This window comes from Puntigrus tetrazona, chromosome 17 (genome assembly GCF_018831695.1).
Source record: "Puntigrus tetrazona isolate hp1 chromosome 17, ASM1883169v1, whole genome shotgun sequence".
Classification (NCBI taxonomy): domain Eukaryota; kingdom Metazoa; phylum Chordata; class Actinopteri; order Cypriniformes; family Cyprinidae; genus Puntigrus; species Puntigrus tetrazona.
This window is the reverse complement of record NC_056715.1, coordinates 11212839-11229728: the sequence shown is the minus strand read 5'-3', so window position 1 is coordinate 11229728 and position 16890 is coordinate 11212839. Positions and strand designations below refer to the sequence as shown.

The window sequence follows — 16890 nt, the reverse complement described above, 5'->3', positions numbered from 1 at the left end:
ATGACTCTTATGGCTCCAGAATGTTCTTTTTTACGACCTTCTCAGGCAAATGAAAGGTAACAACTCATTGGTTAAATAGGCCTTGGTCCATCCTTCCTTTTACTTAATGGTGTGGGAACTTATTAAGCTGATTTATACAGAGAAAGGCTGTTGGGAAGCATGTGACATGCACTGGGTTATATGTGTTTAAGCGAAAGGTAAATTACCATGGAGGAGATAAAAAAAGACAATTTACTGATTTCTGCCTTCCCAACCCCCGCCCCATTGTGTTCAGTGGGAAGAAATGGTTGCAAAAGAGAGAGGGTCAGTGGACCAGTGTTTCTTTGAATGAGAGTGAATATTCAGTGCAAATCATACATCTTTAAAATGTGTGTGTGACATTTTCCTTTCTTGTTTTTCTTCCTTCTTTCTATCTTACTGCACGTCATATCCAGACGTAACATGACAAGTAATAAATGCTTTGCCCTACAGTGAAAAAAAAATATAAGTAAAGGTTACACAATGTAAAGTAGCGTTTACTTAAACATTCAAGTAAATTAAATGTATTTTTTGTTAAATTATCTAAATGCCTGTTAGAATAATAGAATTTATTTTGTTCAATAAACATTTCTAAACATAACCCAATGATAGACAACAATTTACGTATGTATGTGTATATATTAGATATATTTTAGAGGTATAAGAGAATTCGAAGGTGCTGTCAGTTTCTGATTCTTCTAAAGCCAACAAATTATAAATAAATAATAAATATGTTTGTAAATATTTAAGAAAAATGTTATGTGGCAAAAATTCAGTACACGTTTCAACTGCTAGCTGCAAATATTACATACTGCACCTTCATTCTGTATAATCCTGCCCACTTTCAGTTGTCGGAAAACACAGCGTATTACTGTCGTATTGCTGTCAAGAAATCGTGTCTACGTTTTTTCAGAGAAATGATATTATAGTCAGCAATTCTACTCTGAAATGTGCATCCCAGGGCTGTATGCAGTACCCGTTTCAACCACTAGCTGTCAATCTTACATACTGTTCCTTTAAAAGGTGAGGAAAAAAAATGTTTTTAACCATAGTTTTAAATGTTTATGAGCAAACCTATTGGCTAAAGGTGTGAATTATTATCATTTTATGTTAATGTAATATTTTATTTTATTTTATTTTAAAGCTTTCTTGCTTTTTTCTTATTTTAGTTAAAGCCATTCCCATACTTATTTTAGCTAAGGAATCCTTAGACTATCAGTTCAAATGCGTAAAAGTATCGAATACGTAAGGTTTTTTTTTTTTGTTTTTTACCAGGCAAGTGTATATTTCCCAATCAGCATCCATGCATCCACAAATATCCACTGTGTTTGCACACACACCTTTCCTGATCAAAGACACTAGCAAGACATGTCTTTCGACCACCTTTGCTTCGCTTGCTTTTGCTTTACGTTCTGTAACAATTATCATTCCATCTGTACCTGAAAGGAAGATCATTTTCCTGTAGGGAAAAGAAAATGAAGTTGCTGGGGCACGTTTCATGAACAAACATCAGCATTTGAAACCCCAGAGCTCCGCCGTTGTCTCATCTCTCACGGAGGTGAACAGAACGCTCATTCCCAGAGGAGTGCGTATGGATTGAGGATTGATTCGGGGGGAATGGGACATGGCCTTGCATGTTCTTAGATGATGAAGCTGACCTGTAAACGCCACTCCATGTTAATGCCCAGCCTTTAAATACAGACCAATCGCTCTCCGATGGCCCTGTTAAAAAACAGCAGCACGCCCAAGTTAAAGTTCTGCGAAAATGTTCAAGTTCAACACAAAGACACAAGAAGTATAAATTTTAAATACCACACGTTTCCCTCCACTTCTTTCAGTAGATCTTTTGGTTTGTCTTAGCTGAACTGAAGCCTTGTCTCAAACTGTCCTTGTTATATCAAAGAACAGACGGAGTAGAAGGCTTAGGATACAGACGAAACATAAAAGTGCATAGTTTAAAATGATTAGTGACACTTTTGATATACCTGAGGAAGGAGGGAGGTGAAACAAAGGAAGCTTCATGCCGACTGTTTGATGAAATAAGGCTGTGAGGAATTAACTCTTTTGTCAATGGGGTGTCTTATTCTCGTTAGACTCTCCTCACCGCCTCTCTCCATCTTTTCCTCTCTTCTCAAACTTTAGGGAAGATGCTTTCAAAAATGCTCAAATGCTTTGAACATATTGTTCATTTCTCAGTGTGCAGAACATACAGGTTAACACTATTATATTTTGGTACAGTAGTGTAGACGAACGCAAGCATAAACTGTATAAAACCAGTTTTTTCTGCACTCACCTAAAAAATAAGTAATACATAACCGTGGCAGCTGAAACAATATTTGTTGCCACTGTTGTGCTTTTATTGTTCATTTATACACTTATTTAAAGTACCAGTATTAAATGTTTTAAAGACTGCAATCAGTAAAAACTATAATGTTGTAAATGTATAATTACAATATAACTGTTTTCTGTTTGAATATATTTTAAAATAAACTTTACTTCTGTTCATTTTCAGCATCATTACTCCTGTCTTCAGTTTCAAATTCTTCAGAAAGCATAGTAATATGCTGATTGGTGCTCAAGAAACATTAATAATATTGGTAAACACTTTAGAATAGGTAACACTTTTTAACTATTAATTGTGACTTTTCCCTAGATAAAGTCTTAAACTGCTGCTTATTAATAGTTAGTAAGGTAGTTTTTAAGTTTAGTTATAGGGTATGATTAGGGATGTAGAATAAGGTCATGCAGAATAAGGAATTAATATGTGCTTAATTAGTACTAATAAATGGCTAATGTTCTAGAAATATGCATGCTAATAAGCAACTAGTTAAGAGACCCTAAAATAAAATTAGCATTATATTTTAATTAATAATTACATTTGGTATTCCTGTGGAAGGAGGGAGACAAAACTAAGGAAGCTTCTTGCTTCCTTATATATATACTTCGGTTTTTCATTTTCATAATTTCACATAATAGATATTCTACTTCACATATCTTTGTCATTATCTATGAAGGTCACTAACAGTTCCTGGATAAAACATCTTACACCTACACTGTCCTTTCAAGTTTACACTTTAGTTCAAGTTTTTATTTATTTATATATTTTTTTAACATGATAACCTGACCGAGCCACTATTTTAGATGTAGTTTTCTGGTATGCCAGCAAGAGCCTGACAGTGCAAACCTTTTGTGTTGAAACATGCAGGTCAGTGATATGTGACTGTACAGTATCCACAAGTTGTTTTTATCCAGAAGTATGTTTTATATACATCACATCATATGAATTTTGTCACCTTTATTGAATATTTTTGTGGTTGGTGGTTTATTGATAGATTCACAGTATGCCCACTTCTTACAGTGCTGCACTGCTGGTGCACTGTGTGTGTGTTGGTGTTCAGGTCCAAACTATAAGAAGTAGTATTGGCATCTCTGAGCTGCGGCAGTCTGTAGGGACAAGGTCCAGACCTGTCCATATGCTCATCATCATCATTATGTTTATGACTGGTTGGCCGGGCTTTGCGCTGTTTATTCCTGCCCAAAAGCCATAGCAGGAAAGGCAGATGGAGCAAAAGAGCGAAATGGCTTTTATGCCCAAGTCCGTCCAGCAAAGCCCTATCCACTCTTCTCAAAGCAGCAGCAGCAGCGTCCCTCTGCCGAGCTTTTTCTTGCCTAATACAAGCCACATGGACATTATGAAAATTGCAGCTTGGCAGTAAAACTAATTTTGGAGAGCTGACTTGAGTGATGAGACTGACCCCCGCTGAGCACGAGCCACATCCCTGTTCCTGCATGCCAGCCTATGTGGTGTTGGGTTCAGACGCCCGCATTGTCTCTTGCTTCTCCGTTCAATCAGACTGTCACCCTGTCCTCTTAAATGACGCATGGGAACGTCAAGCATTGTAAGTCCCACAACAGCTTGCCATATCCATACTCTTTATTGACATAATTGGCAGTTCCATCGCTCATCAATCAAAGTATTAACATCTTTTTTTCTTGCCGTAATGTCAATGAGTTGATCTCATTTAGTTCGTTCTCTACACCAGAGACTACGAAACCAGGAATTCAGTCTCGCCCTTATAACCTTTTGTTTTGTTTTGGGTTTTTTTGCGCTTCGACCATCACAGGCGTATTCAATTCTAATTCGTATTCTATCGAGGCAATTGCATTTCAGCGTGGCCGAAATGACTTAAGTAATCAACAGTTATTGAGTTCTTGTGGCTGGACAAGAGGAGGGTTGATTGAGAATGAGACTTCACTTAGGGAAAGGACTTCACTTGGAGCATTGGAGTGCTGTATTATTGAGGCTGATGCTGACTAGATTGCTCCTCAGAATAGATGATTTTTGCCTGGAGTCCTCCCTGAGCACTAAAACAAGACCGAGAATCAAGATGTTTTCTTTCTTGATGGGTGAGATGTGTTCATGTGCTTCCAGGCAATTTTGTAATATACTCTCAATGTCTTGCAGACAGAATTGTGAAAATCATGAGATCCACATTGTAGTTACTTAGAACTTATTACATTTTTGTATTGCATTACTTTATTCTATTATTATATATTCTTTATCTAATCATTTTTACATATAGAAATTTATTATTAATACTTGAAGTACTAATATTGTGAAATTCATTTTTTTTTATGTTTTATACCCACATGTGTGCATGAGGGTGGGTGTATAAGTGTCCTGACCAGTGAGATTGTGTTGAGGACGGATGACTCTCGCAGTAAATAGAAGCCGCAGCATTATCCACAGGGTTGATGGTGCGTTTGGCTAGAAGCGAGGCGAGGGGGCTCAGAAGGGGCCGGGAAGTCCTTGTAAATCAGAGGCGCAGAGAGCTGACCGCACCATTAGACAAGTGCCATTCACATTCTCCACCCGTCTCTTGACTCTCTCTTTAAAAACGGAGGAATTCTATCCTCTCTCTGTCTCTGTCTCTCCAAACTGTGATATGCACCGATTAAAGATGGCTAGATGATTCCTCACCGGCTGAATATTAAACCTTTTGAAACAAAAGAGGAATGCACTGTATTGCTGAAAAAAGTTTATTTGAATTAGAGAACAATAAGTGTTTTTAAGCATTTTAGATTTAGCAACAATTGAAACTATATATTTTGAGAACTTGTGTTCAATTATTCTTTTTAATAGTTCACTTTTGAACTATTTCTGAATTATTTTGGATCATCGGTCATCAAAGCTTGCTAAATACTGGTCACAGACATGAAGATTTACTTAACCAGTCATATCTAGCGATGGAGGTATTGCCTTTTTTTCTCAATTACTCTCCACCGATCTCAAGACACTATGAAAACTGTAAAAACTCGATAGGTTCAAGTGAGGACTCTCACCTATAACTGCTAATGTCGCTGTTGGACAGTGTTTCTTGACAGAGTCATTCATACAATTCTAAATGTTACATTTTGTAACGTTGGCATTGTTTTTGGTGCTGCAAACTTTTTCTCATCCAATATTTTGTGGCACTATATATATATATATATGTGTGTGTATCTGTCCAGATATCTATCAAATATAATATTAGCCACTATTTGACCTCTTCTGTAGAACCTTTCGGGGCATATAGTAGCTTGTGCTTATTGTCCAGTATGTGATGTAGCATATACAGTAACCTGTGTTTTTTTCAGTCTCTCACCCCTAAAAAGCTCCCATCCCCAGCAGTGTTTCTACCGATGTTCCTTAGCATATGCTGCACCGTGCAGGTCTTTTCTCTGCTCCACTTCACCTCTGCATCCTCTCCACATACAGCTCCAGATGGCCTTCTGCCCCCGAGGCTGGCAGCTGCCACCCCCACCTCGCTGCAGGTGGTCTGGGCTGCTCCAGCGCGTCACAACGCTCCCGGACCTCTGCGCTACCGGCTCCAGATGAGGACTTCGGCTTCCCCACAAGTTCACCAGTAAGCCACGAAGACCTTTTACAGTGTACACATACTCTTTTCCACACTACATTCACATGTAGGTCACCGCTACTGCTGCAAACATGCAGTCAGCGGTGAGCAATAGTTCTTTTGTACGGAAAATACAAAATGATCTGAGGCAGTGACTTTGGATACATCTGAGTATTTGATCTAAACAGAAGAAAGCAGTGGTTAGACTGTTGTGCAGCAGACGTAACTGGAATATAAAATGGTAGGCCTAGACCAGGGCTGTCCTTATGAAAAAATCTTCTTTAAAATGAAAAAAAAAAAAAAGAAACAAATGTTTTATCTAATATGTATGCATTACATGCTCCCTGACAACAAATTGCAATTTAATCAGAAATAGGGGAATTCTCATTCTGTTGTAATAAATAAATGACTAGGCGCATGTATTATATATCACCCTCATTTCCTGGGATTCTTTTGAAATGTATTTCATTGTTCATGTGATTTATTTATTATACTCCATGGTAAATTTGATCGCTCGGCTCTGTGGAAGTTGATGCTGTGCTGCTTAAAAACCAGCAAAGATTTGTTCCAATCAGCAGGACTCGTAAGCCATTTAACGTGGCGTGATTATATCTACTTTTCATTTCAGTTCAATAAAAATATCCACTTGCATTTTCACCAGAATAATGTCATATTCTAAACATGGCAGTTGATGAGCACATTCAATCCCAAAGTCAATTATGACTGATCTGCTAAGCAAAAGATATTTGAATAATTTTAAAGCCCATATTAAGTCATAATCTATAAGCTTGTGCACTACCAAGAGTTAACAAAGCTAGCTTTAGCTAATATAAATATAGTAAAATAGTAAAAAAAATCAGTCCCTGCACTAAAGTGTTACAAATACATACACCATTGCCACAAAAAGTGTTAATGAAACAATTGCAATTGCAACATTATTTTTTATAACATTGCATTTTTTTGCTTAATAATAATAGTATTGTGATGATATTAAAAATGTAAACACATTTACTCTACTACTATATGTAATGTGTACTTTAATTTGTTCTGTGTAATGCACATGTACATTTATTTCTATTTTTAGGTTAATGGACGATGAGACGACTGTATTTAGTCACATGGTTAAGGACCTTGAACCCTTTACTGAGTATCACTTCAGACTGCTGGTGTCCAACAGCCACGGAGAAACCAGCAGCCCATGGCTCTCTTTTTTTACCGCACAAGACAGTGAGTTCCACAACTGACACACACACACACACACACACACACACACACACACACATTTGCACAATATCTACAAACACTTAAGTCAATAAGCACACAAAGAGTGTGTTGTTTGACCACATGTCAGGCGGTTCCTCTGTGAGGCTTGTCCCACAGAGAAGAGCAGGTGTTAAGAGAGAGAGAGAGAGAGAGAGAGAGAGAGAAAGAGAAGAAGGCCAGTGGGCAGAGATCTCTAGTTAAAGGTACGCCTCTTCCACATGACCTTGCCGGTGTCATTTTGGACTGATTACTGTAATAGAATCATATTAGGGATCATAACAGACACTCTCTGCTAAGTTATAAATTAATTATACTTCAGCCTATTAGCACATACATTATAATTACTGAGCCAGTATTTGCATACACTCAGATTGCACTGTATTATGGACCATCACCTCTTCATTATCATGCTTAGAGACATCCCCTTCCCCACAGTGCCCTGCAGCACTTCACAACTTCTGCTTTTGGGAAGAGTTTTCCCTCCGTCTGAGAGCAAAACTACGTGAGCTGAGTAACATTCACAACCTCATTGAGACTTTTTGTTCAGTTTCTTGTCTTGGATTCTGCTTTGGTCTTCGGTCTTGTGTTGCACCATGTGTTGATATATTTTATCTTGCAGCTTGCAATTAGTATTCGTTATGGGTGCTTAGCATATCTTTCATGGGTTATATTCCTCTCTAAGAGAAAGTCAGAAAGTGTCATGCCTTTTAGAACTAGCTGCATTGTTGAGCATTAAAGAATATTCCAGTGCCTGATGCTTTTAATTTAATTAAATTTTTCTGCTATAGATTATATGTTTTTTATAAAGATATATGACATTGATATTACTTAATAAAGTATTCACTTGTTCAAATTTCACTGTGATAGTGATATCAGTGAGAGTGATATTGGTAGTGATATTTGATAGTTACTTTTTTGCTATTTGTTGCAATTTGATTAAATATGGATTGATATTTGTGTTCTTTATTCTATACAATGTTTGGATATTTAAGTAAATATGTTAAGTTAATATATTTGTTTAACTATGTTTCTAACATTATTTCTTTTAATATTGAATATTTTAATACAAACCGTCGCTTTTTTGTGTATGGGCCATTCTACAGAATTGGTGTCCCACAACCAAAAAAAAGCATTTGTATTTTTTTTAAAAAGCATTTGTATATTGAAATCTTAGATTTTCATTAAAATTAGTTAACTATTATATTGTTGTTTTTAAAGGTAACGTTTTGATTCTTTTAAAAAGTGAAGTTTAAAATATATACATTTAAAAAATTTTTTGTAAATTATGAAATTTTCTTGCCACTATGGAAAAAGTGCATATTTCAGTCTGTTGGCAGAGACTTTTTTTTTTAGCTAAACCCTTAAATATATGATTAGGAAATATTCCTATGTCTCTCTTATAGCTACAAACTGTGAGTAGATACATCTCATAATTATGAATTATGAATTATTGTTTTTCAATGTCAATTTCTGCAGTTTAAGCCTTTTATTTATTACAGTACATAACAGTCTGTATATGTATACCACTGTTCAAAACTGTGCTAGCTAACTAATGTGCTAATTAGCATCTTTGAGCTAGGTTCAAAATAAGCAAAAAAAAAATATTGCCATGCCATCGTTGTTTCAGTAGTGAGAAAAGAGAACACATAATACTAATGTTTAGGGGAAATAAAAAATGATAGTTATGCAATTATTTTGTATTTTAGTATGTTTTAATAGTATTTTAGTATGCAAGTTAAAATTCTGTAATGTGATGTGGTTGCTACTAAAAAATTACTGCCACTACTGAAACATGAAATGTTTTGTCAAAAATAAAGTATATTGAATTATCATAATTTTTTGGTTAAATGTACTTAATGAACCCTTAACTTGGAAATCAGTGTGATCAGCTTTTTAAATTTTTTTATTATTATTATTATTATAGGACATATATTTAAAAACTTTCTGAAAGTACAATATGAGAATTAACTGTACAATTAATAGAAATGTGTACCTTGGATGTTACACTATTATTTTTTGGAAAGACGTTTCCAACTCTGGATGAATTCTGTAGAAAGGCCCATATACCATATGCGGTGAACTGCCATGACCCAGCATGCACCATGCTAACAGATTTTCTAAAAGTCGCTCTAATCCCAAACATGCGACATATCAAATCCCGATCAGCATGCCATATAAATCAAAACCGTCCTCCTCCTCCTCCTCACTTTCCATCTGCATGTATCTGGCAGCAGATACATACCTTTCACTCCAGCTCTATTTACACATCTCTTTCTTTGCGGCAGGGGTGATGACTTTGAGAACAGGTGGGCATTACCAAGAAGGAGAGAAATGATTGTTATTGTTAAAGAGAAAAGCCCTTTATTTCTTTTCTGAAATGGGCTGTGAAGAGCCTCGGTGCGGCATATTCGGCTCTCTGCGGCAGGATTATGGGGAAAGCGTGAGTTTTAGTGGCTCCTGGCACTGCTAATAAACACTCTCGCACATATCATCAGCCGCCCCATCAACGTGAAATAGTACCCGGCAAAGCCGCACTAAATTAACAGTAGGAAAGAATTGAGGAGATTCTTCAAAATAATGTGGCCGGCCGCATGATAAAGGAAGAGGAAAGGATGGGCAAGGTGAAATAGGAGGAGAGAAACGTATGTCATATTTTCTTTAGCTCTTTTTCTTCTTTGATAGGGTCCCAGTCTGCCCGCACATCTTCATCTCTAATTTAGAAATCCCCTCCAGAGTCAGACCTCCACCTCTGTGTGAAACGTTCACAGCAGCACACGCTATATAAGATGCTCACATATATGTACAGTAAGCAATAACAAACAGCATTTCAAAAACATATTCAACTTATCATATTTCGATTTAACGTTGATTTTCTATTATTTTATGGTTATTTTGGAAGCACTTTATTTTTCAGTCCTATTACTTATGTGCATACTATGTACTTATTATTGTAATTACAGTAACTAGGTACTAAACCTAAACCTAATCCTACCCAAGGAATAGTTACCCTATATTACCGGTACTTTCTTAGATTTAGTCTTAGTTTTAAGTTCACTGTCCATGTACCATAAAATAAAGTGCAGCCAATATTTACTTATTTATTTATTTCATTTCATGAGTCAAAGTAGAGATATTTGGAAAGTTTTCAATTTCTGGTTTGTTGAGTGCGTTAACCTTACTGATGGAGCTGTGGTGGAAACACTTGTATGATTTGTCTGTTTAGCTCCTTTTGTGCTGCAGCATGTCAGAACACTACTAGAAATCTCCTTAGTGAAGATGTATGAGCATTTTAAGTATTCAAAAGGCCCTCATTCCTTTCCTTTTTATCATTCCATTAAGATTTTATAACCATCTTTTTAATGTAATTCCATCCATGAATTTTTACCCCTTAGACTTGACAGGCGGTTCTGTGAACATAAACTTTGCCATGTAGAAGAGCACTTTCCTCTGTCTTCCCTTCTTCTCTGTCTGTGCTGAGGCACACGAGTCTTTGTGTTGGAGTGACATATACATAAAAGGGGCATTTTTTAAGCCCCCCCTCTTCCCCTTTAGAAAAGTCTGTATGGTTTAACTTTTACATTTTTACATATATATATATATATATATATATATATATATATATATATATATACTGGAGAATTACATCACTTGCTCACCAATGGATTCTCTACACTGTATGGGTGCCACCAGAATGAGAGTAGAAAACATAAAAAAAAACAAGTAATTCACACAATCTAGTCCACTACTCTAATGTATTTTGAAAAATCATGTACTGTGGGGAACAAATATTTTGATAGATTTTTTCACAGGGGGAAGTTTTTATGGATTATGAATTTTGTTTATTTGATCTATGGATTTATTTATATTTGAAAAATTACAGTGCTTTTGTCACCTGTTTTGGACAATCCGATGGCACCCATTCACAGTTGATATATCTCCCAATTCGTTCCAATAAGGAAACAAGCTCGTCCACATCTTAGACAGCCCGAGGGTTGAGTATTTCGAGGCAAGTTTAAATTTTTGCTTAAACTATTCCTTTAATTAGCGCCCCATTTGTAGTTATAACAATGTGGAAAGAGCTGCCGCAGCCGTGCAGTTCACCTTGAAATAAGTTACCGTTCAGTAGTGTACACTTCATTGAATATTCGTTCAAAACCACAAGATATCTTTCATAAAGAATACTTGTGAATTTTTTCTTTTCCTTTCAATCTCCTTTCAGCTAAACGGCTTCTTGAAAGCAGCACACCGACATCCGTCCTAGTTGACATCAGCCACGCTAACCTTCAAAGCTATCATATTGTCACAAGGACCTCTACAATGCTAAAAATAATCCTCTCTTTCCTTCACGTTCCCCGGTCCCCCCTCCTTTCCTTGTCACTTGATTGTGTTATTATTATGCTAACCAAATCCTTATAAATGTGATTTAAGGCTTGGCGGCCCGCGCTCTTGTTTTCCCTTCTGCTGTAGCGATTTATAGTGGCCCAGGAAAGGCCTCTCTAAGTATTCCAAATGTCCTGAGATTACAGCTGTTGCCGATGCCTGATTGAGGCCGACTGCTGTTATTGCACTGTGTTCTTGCTTGTACCCTGAGAGCAGTAAAGCATCAATAAAATCAAAAGCACCTGCATCTTAAATGAAATTTCAATTGAAAAACTTAACAGCCCTTCAAATTGCGGAATTTAACGCAGACCAGTAAAGCTTAAATAACACTTTGCCTCTGCAGACCCGAAAGAGCGGACGGCTGAGCCGAGGAAGGAAGGCTGGCCGGGGATGAAGTAAGGAGGGGTGGTTCGCGTTCAAGGTGACTTGATTGTCTCATGTGGTAAAATTATTTACAATTAAGGAATTTCTCCTGAGAGCCACATTGGATTTGCCGGCGAGCACCTATGCAGGCGTTTTGCCGTGCCGCCGGCCGTGAGCTTTTTCAGTATTCATGGACGCTCCTGAACCTTTGTGGTAATTGAATCAGTTAGAGTGCTGAGTGGAGCAAGCATAAAAACCTGTTAACCCAAAGGTCAGATCTGTGCATTGTTTATTTATCAGGAGGGAGAGGGAGCGAAATCGGCAGGGCCCCTTCACAGACACAGTAAAAAATTACCCCCAAAAATAACAGCTACTAGATGAATGGAGAAATCTGGGCCAGAATCATAAGCAGCGACCCGCTGTGTGAAGTGAAAACGGATGAAGCTTGAGTTAGGGTTAGGGTTGACTAATGAGAATCAACTAAGCTCTTTATTTCTTCACATCATTCGGTAATTGGTGTTATTATGTAAAGCTGAACTATTTAAAAAAAGGTCTGTTTATTTAGGTAATGCAATGCGTTTAAAGCACTACGTGTTGAACGCACTTGGGTTTTAAAACAGAAGAATTGCTCCAGCTGAAAGCACTGTTTATTTGAGCCTATTCGGTGTGTTTTAGTGTCCGAGTTATGTAGATCATTTAATGGAATAAAATCTGTGCTGACGGTGAGAGTGGGTCAGGCAGACTTCATATTTATCAGGCACCTGGATCAGCTCCTGAAAAATCCCCGAAATGTGCATGCCTGGATGTATATGTACCACTTGGTTCAGGCAAATATCTGCTTTTTATGAGGAATATTAAGCATTCACCACCCATCAAAGATTGCATTTATTTGCTTGAAACACTATAACCTGAAATATTGAAATATTATAACAATTTACAATGATTTCTATTTTAATCTATTTTAAAAAATAAATGAATTCTTGTTATGGCAAAGCTAAACATACATCAGTAGCCATTTACTTTAGTCTTCATTGTTACATGGTACTTTAGAAATCATTGTAATATTTTGATTTGATGCTCAAAAACATCATTATTATTGTTATTAATGTTAGGAACAGCTGGACTGCTTAATATTGTTAATTTTTCTCAGCATTCTTTGATGATTATAAAATTAAAAGGACAGCATGTAATCGAAATAGATAAAAAAAATTACATTGTCTTAGCTGTGACTTTTAATCAGTTTAACACATTTTTGCTCCATAAAAGTAATAATTTCTTCTAATAAATAAAATAAATATCCTGACTGTAAAATTTTAAATGGAAGTGTATACAAATGAGTCTAATTTTCATCGCAGAGCTGTTTAGAAACTGGTTAAGTGAGGGTTTTGTGCTTAAATATAGTGAGTTTGCTCCATCTGTGAGCTTCCTCTCTCTCCTGTCCCTTTTTTTTTTGCATTATTAGTTTTTTTTGTTGTTGTTGTTTTTTTTTTTTTTTTTTTTTTTTTAAGTCATTATCTTGCTGGTTGTTGTGGTGGCCGCTGAGCTTTAGGGAGAGAAAGCGTACATGTAGCCGGTTATGTCTTCTCTATACATAGTGAGTCAGTTGGGAGGTGATGGTGATGGGAGGTGGAAAGTGGGCCATCTGTGGGGAGACATCAGCAGCCCAGCACGGCAGAGAGAGAGCCAGTCACCTTGATCCACACGCCCTTGCCGGTACGCCATTACCGTGCTACCGTGGGATGTAAATGGAGGAGGAAAACATTACCTTCAAATGAGCTTTCATAGGGCCCAAATATCAATCAGACAGCCCCGGCTACAGAGCAGACAGGAGACGCTTAAAACGCAACAAAACAACTTCAGTTCAATTACCACATCTCATATATTCCTCTAACTGCTTTCATTTTGCCAAATGTTCAAGCTCTTTTACTTATCATTCTTCGGTTTTTTTCTGGAGTTTCCTAACAGTTTTGTCAGAAAAATGGTATGGGAAATTACTGTAATGTAAATCTGCATCCATATATCGGGCCTCACAGAATGAGCACAAAAAGTGCAATAAACCAATGTGACATTTTGGATCAGCATTATTCTGAAACCAAATAGCAGTGCTCCACATAGCAAATAAAGACAAATCATCAAAATAGTATTTTCTCGATTTGCATTTCCTGAAGGAAATGCCAGTGCTTGCAAAGCAGCAAAAGAAGGTGTTCAGGTAATCTTAGGTTTTAGGCCTCGGCTGTGTTAACAATGCTGCATTTGCCATTGTTATGACTCTAAGTATGCATCAGCACAAAGATGATGTTTTGATTTTTTTTTTTTTTGCACACAAAATCAATGGTATATAATGCTGTTTACACTCCAGCATTCCAAAATATCTCTTGTGTCCATCAGAAAATTACAAAGGTATAGAACAAGGGAAAATAAATGATAACAGAATTTGTAATTTCCCTTTGTTGGGAGTTTAGAACATTTATTCGAGCATTGTGTAAAACATGTGGTGTAAAGGTTTCTGTACGCATTACTTAACCCTTCAGTGACCTTATGTCCATTTTAGATTTGTTTAGTGTTTTTTTTTTTTTTTGTTTGTTTTTTGCCTGTGTTCATGCTAACTGCATAAATTCTGGCTCAGGTCTGTATTTTTATTGGAGCGTTAATATTTCACCCTCATTTCCTTTAACAAATCTATTTTACACTATGTACAAAAATAGTTTCTCTCAAGACATTTTGGACAAAAATGTTCACATTGAAACCCAACTGCTATTTAAGCCGTTTAACTGTAAAACTCTACAATTTTTTTAAAAATAGGATTTCACTCTGAACTATTTTTTTGTACACATTTTTTTACACAGATGGTGCCAACATTTTTGGTCTATAAAGTAAATCCTTGCTTGATTTGTTTTGTGTGAGTTTTGCTGGCATGTAATGGGGCAAATTAGGTACTGCAACCAAAAAAAAACTTACTGAAAGCTTTTTTTGAGATCAACATATTTGGAAGACAATTTCTTTAGATGGATGGCAGAATCTAGCAGGTTTAGTGTTCAACATGTTTCATAACATATATATTTTATATAAAATGTTCATATAAAATGTTCATAAATAATTTGCATAACTTTTTTTTTTGGACCAAACTGAAGTCTGTGCTCCCAAACTTAACATTTTTACAGTTTTTTGACATGGACATTTTTGTCCACTCTAGACCTATATGTTGTCGCACAAGCGTTAATATATTTTGTTTAATTGAAGGCATAACTAAGAAATGCCATCAGATGTGAGAGAGGGAGTGAGTGTGTGGGGATGCTGGCATGTGTTTTTGGTATATGCATGTGTGGATGTGTAATTATGAAAATGACCCGAGCTGTCCGGGCTTGAAGATCCATGAAGGATTTCTTGATGTTAGTGCTGCCATGGTGGCTGTTTTTGTAACCACTCAGAGAAAATGACTGGGCAGGAAACTTAAGTGATTTCCTCCAATTCACTACAGACCCTTCAGAGGTTCGCCTCAAACATCACTGATATCCCTTAGCCGCATCACCCCAACGAATAAATCCATAAATATAATTTCATATTTGCTTGCAATATGCAGCGGCTGACTCCTTCCTCTTTGGCAAATGAGCTGATTTGCACACCGCCTGCTCTACATTTTAATCCAGAGAATCAGGCTGCTCCAATCAGACGGTGTCCTTGTGCTGTCAGTCTCAATGCTGTGCTGTCAGAGTGGAGCTGCGTCTCTCTAGATCATGGAGATCGACCAGACTCATCAGTCTTTTGGTTCGAATCATTTAAATGCAACATTAAGATACATAAATAGACGGAAAGATGAATGGATGGATGGGTAAATAAAGGTGTATATATATATATATATATATATATATATATATATATATATATATATATATATATATATTATATATTATTACTGTCTTATAATATTCATTCATTAATTTTTATTTTTAGAATTTTTGCATAGTTTATCCATAAATAAACTTTAAAACATTACATTTATAATAACATTTTATCTTTATATTATTTTTATCTTTATATTTTTTTTATCTCTATTTACTATATTACATCTTTTGAGTGAGAGAGAGAGAGAGAGAGAGAGAGATAGAGTGTGTTTTATTCACTACTGGCGGCAACAAATATATTAGCAAAAATAATGATTGTTTTGTGACTGATTAAATAATTTTAAATTAAATGAAATAATAATATTACTTTTCTTCTTTCTTCAGGGCCTGGATCTGTTGACCCACCTGTACTCTCTGACATCAAACCCAGAAGTGCTTTTGTGTCCTGGTCTCCTCCATCCCAGCCCAACGGCATCATCACCCATTATAACATCTACCAAAACCACCAGATAAGTGCCAGTGTGCCAGGAAACAGCACCAGCCAGACTCTTTCTCAGCTTACACCCTATCAGCACTACACCATACAGGTGGAGGCTTGCACAGCAGCCGGCTGCACTCTTTCCTCTGAATCCCACTCCATACGCACCCCACCAGCCCCTCCAGAGGACATCCCAGCCCCCCAGCTTTATTCCGACACCCCCACCTCAGTGCTCTTGTCCTGGGCCCCTCCACGTCAAGCCAACGGTGAACTGGATGGCTATACCATTGAGAGGAGAGTCACTGGCACACAGCACATTTCTATTGTGGCCAGTCTGCAGCCCAACCAGACTCTCACTTATCTAGACAGCTCTGCTACACTCAGCCCCTGGACCACTTATGAGTACCGCATTGTGGCGCACACGAGGCTGGGTGGATCCAATAGCAGTGAGTGGGAGGAAGTGACCACTAGGCCTTCAAGACCTGCAGGACTTCAGCCGCCTCATGCGCTGGTTTTGGGGCCAGAGTCAGTGCAGGTACATGGAAAATCAGTTTGCATGTTACGTCACCCAAAATTGAATTTTACTCACCCAAAAAAAGTCAATTTATTCATCATAAATAGTACTCCACATGAATCCAGGGGTTGCCTT

General features: G+C 36.9%; 1 protein-coding gene across 1 annotated transcript in view; it reads left to right on the top strand.

Annotated features, from left to right (window-relative positions):
• Positions 1-16890, top strand: part of ush2a (Usher syndrome 2A (autosomal recessive, mild)) — a 176961-nt gene that overhangs the window by 91762 nt on the left and 68309 nt on the right. Inside the window, exons 40-42 of the mRNA XM_043262307.1 lie at positions 5777-5924; positions 7000-7142; positions 16148-16776. Of these exons, the coding sequence (XP_043118242.1) occupies positions 5777-5924; positions 7000-7142; positions 16148-16776 (920 nt within the window). The remainder of the gene's footprint in view (positions 1-5776; positions 5925-6999; positions 7143-16147; positions 16777-16890) is intronic.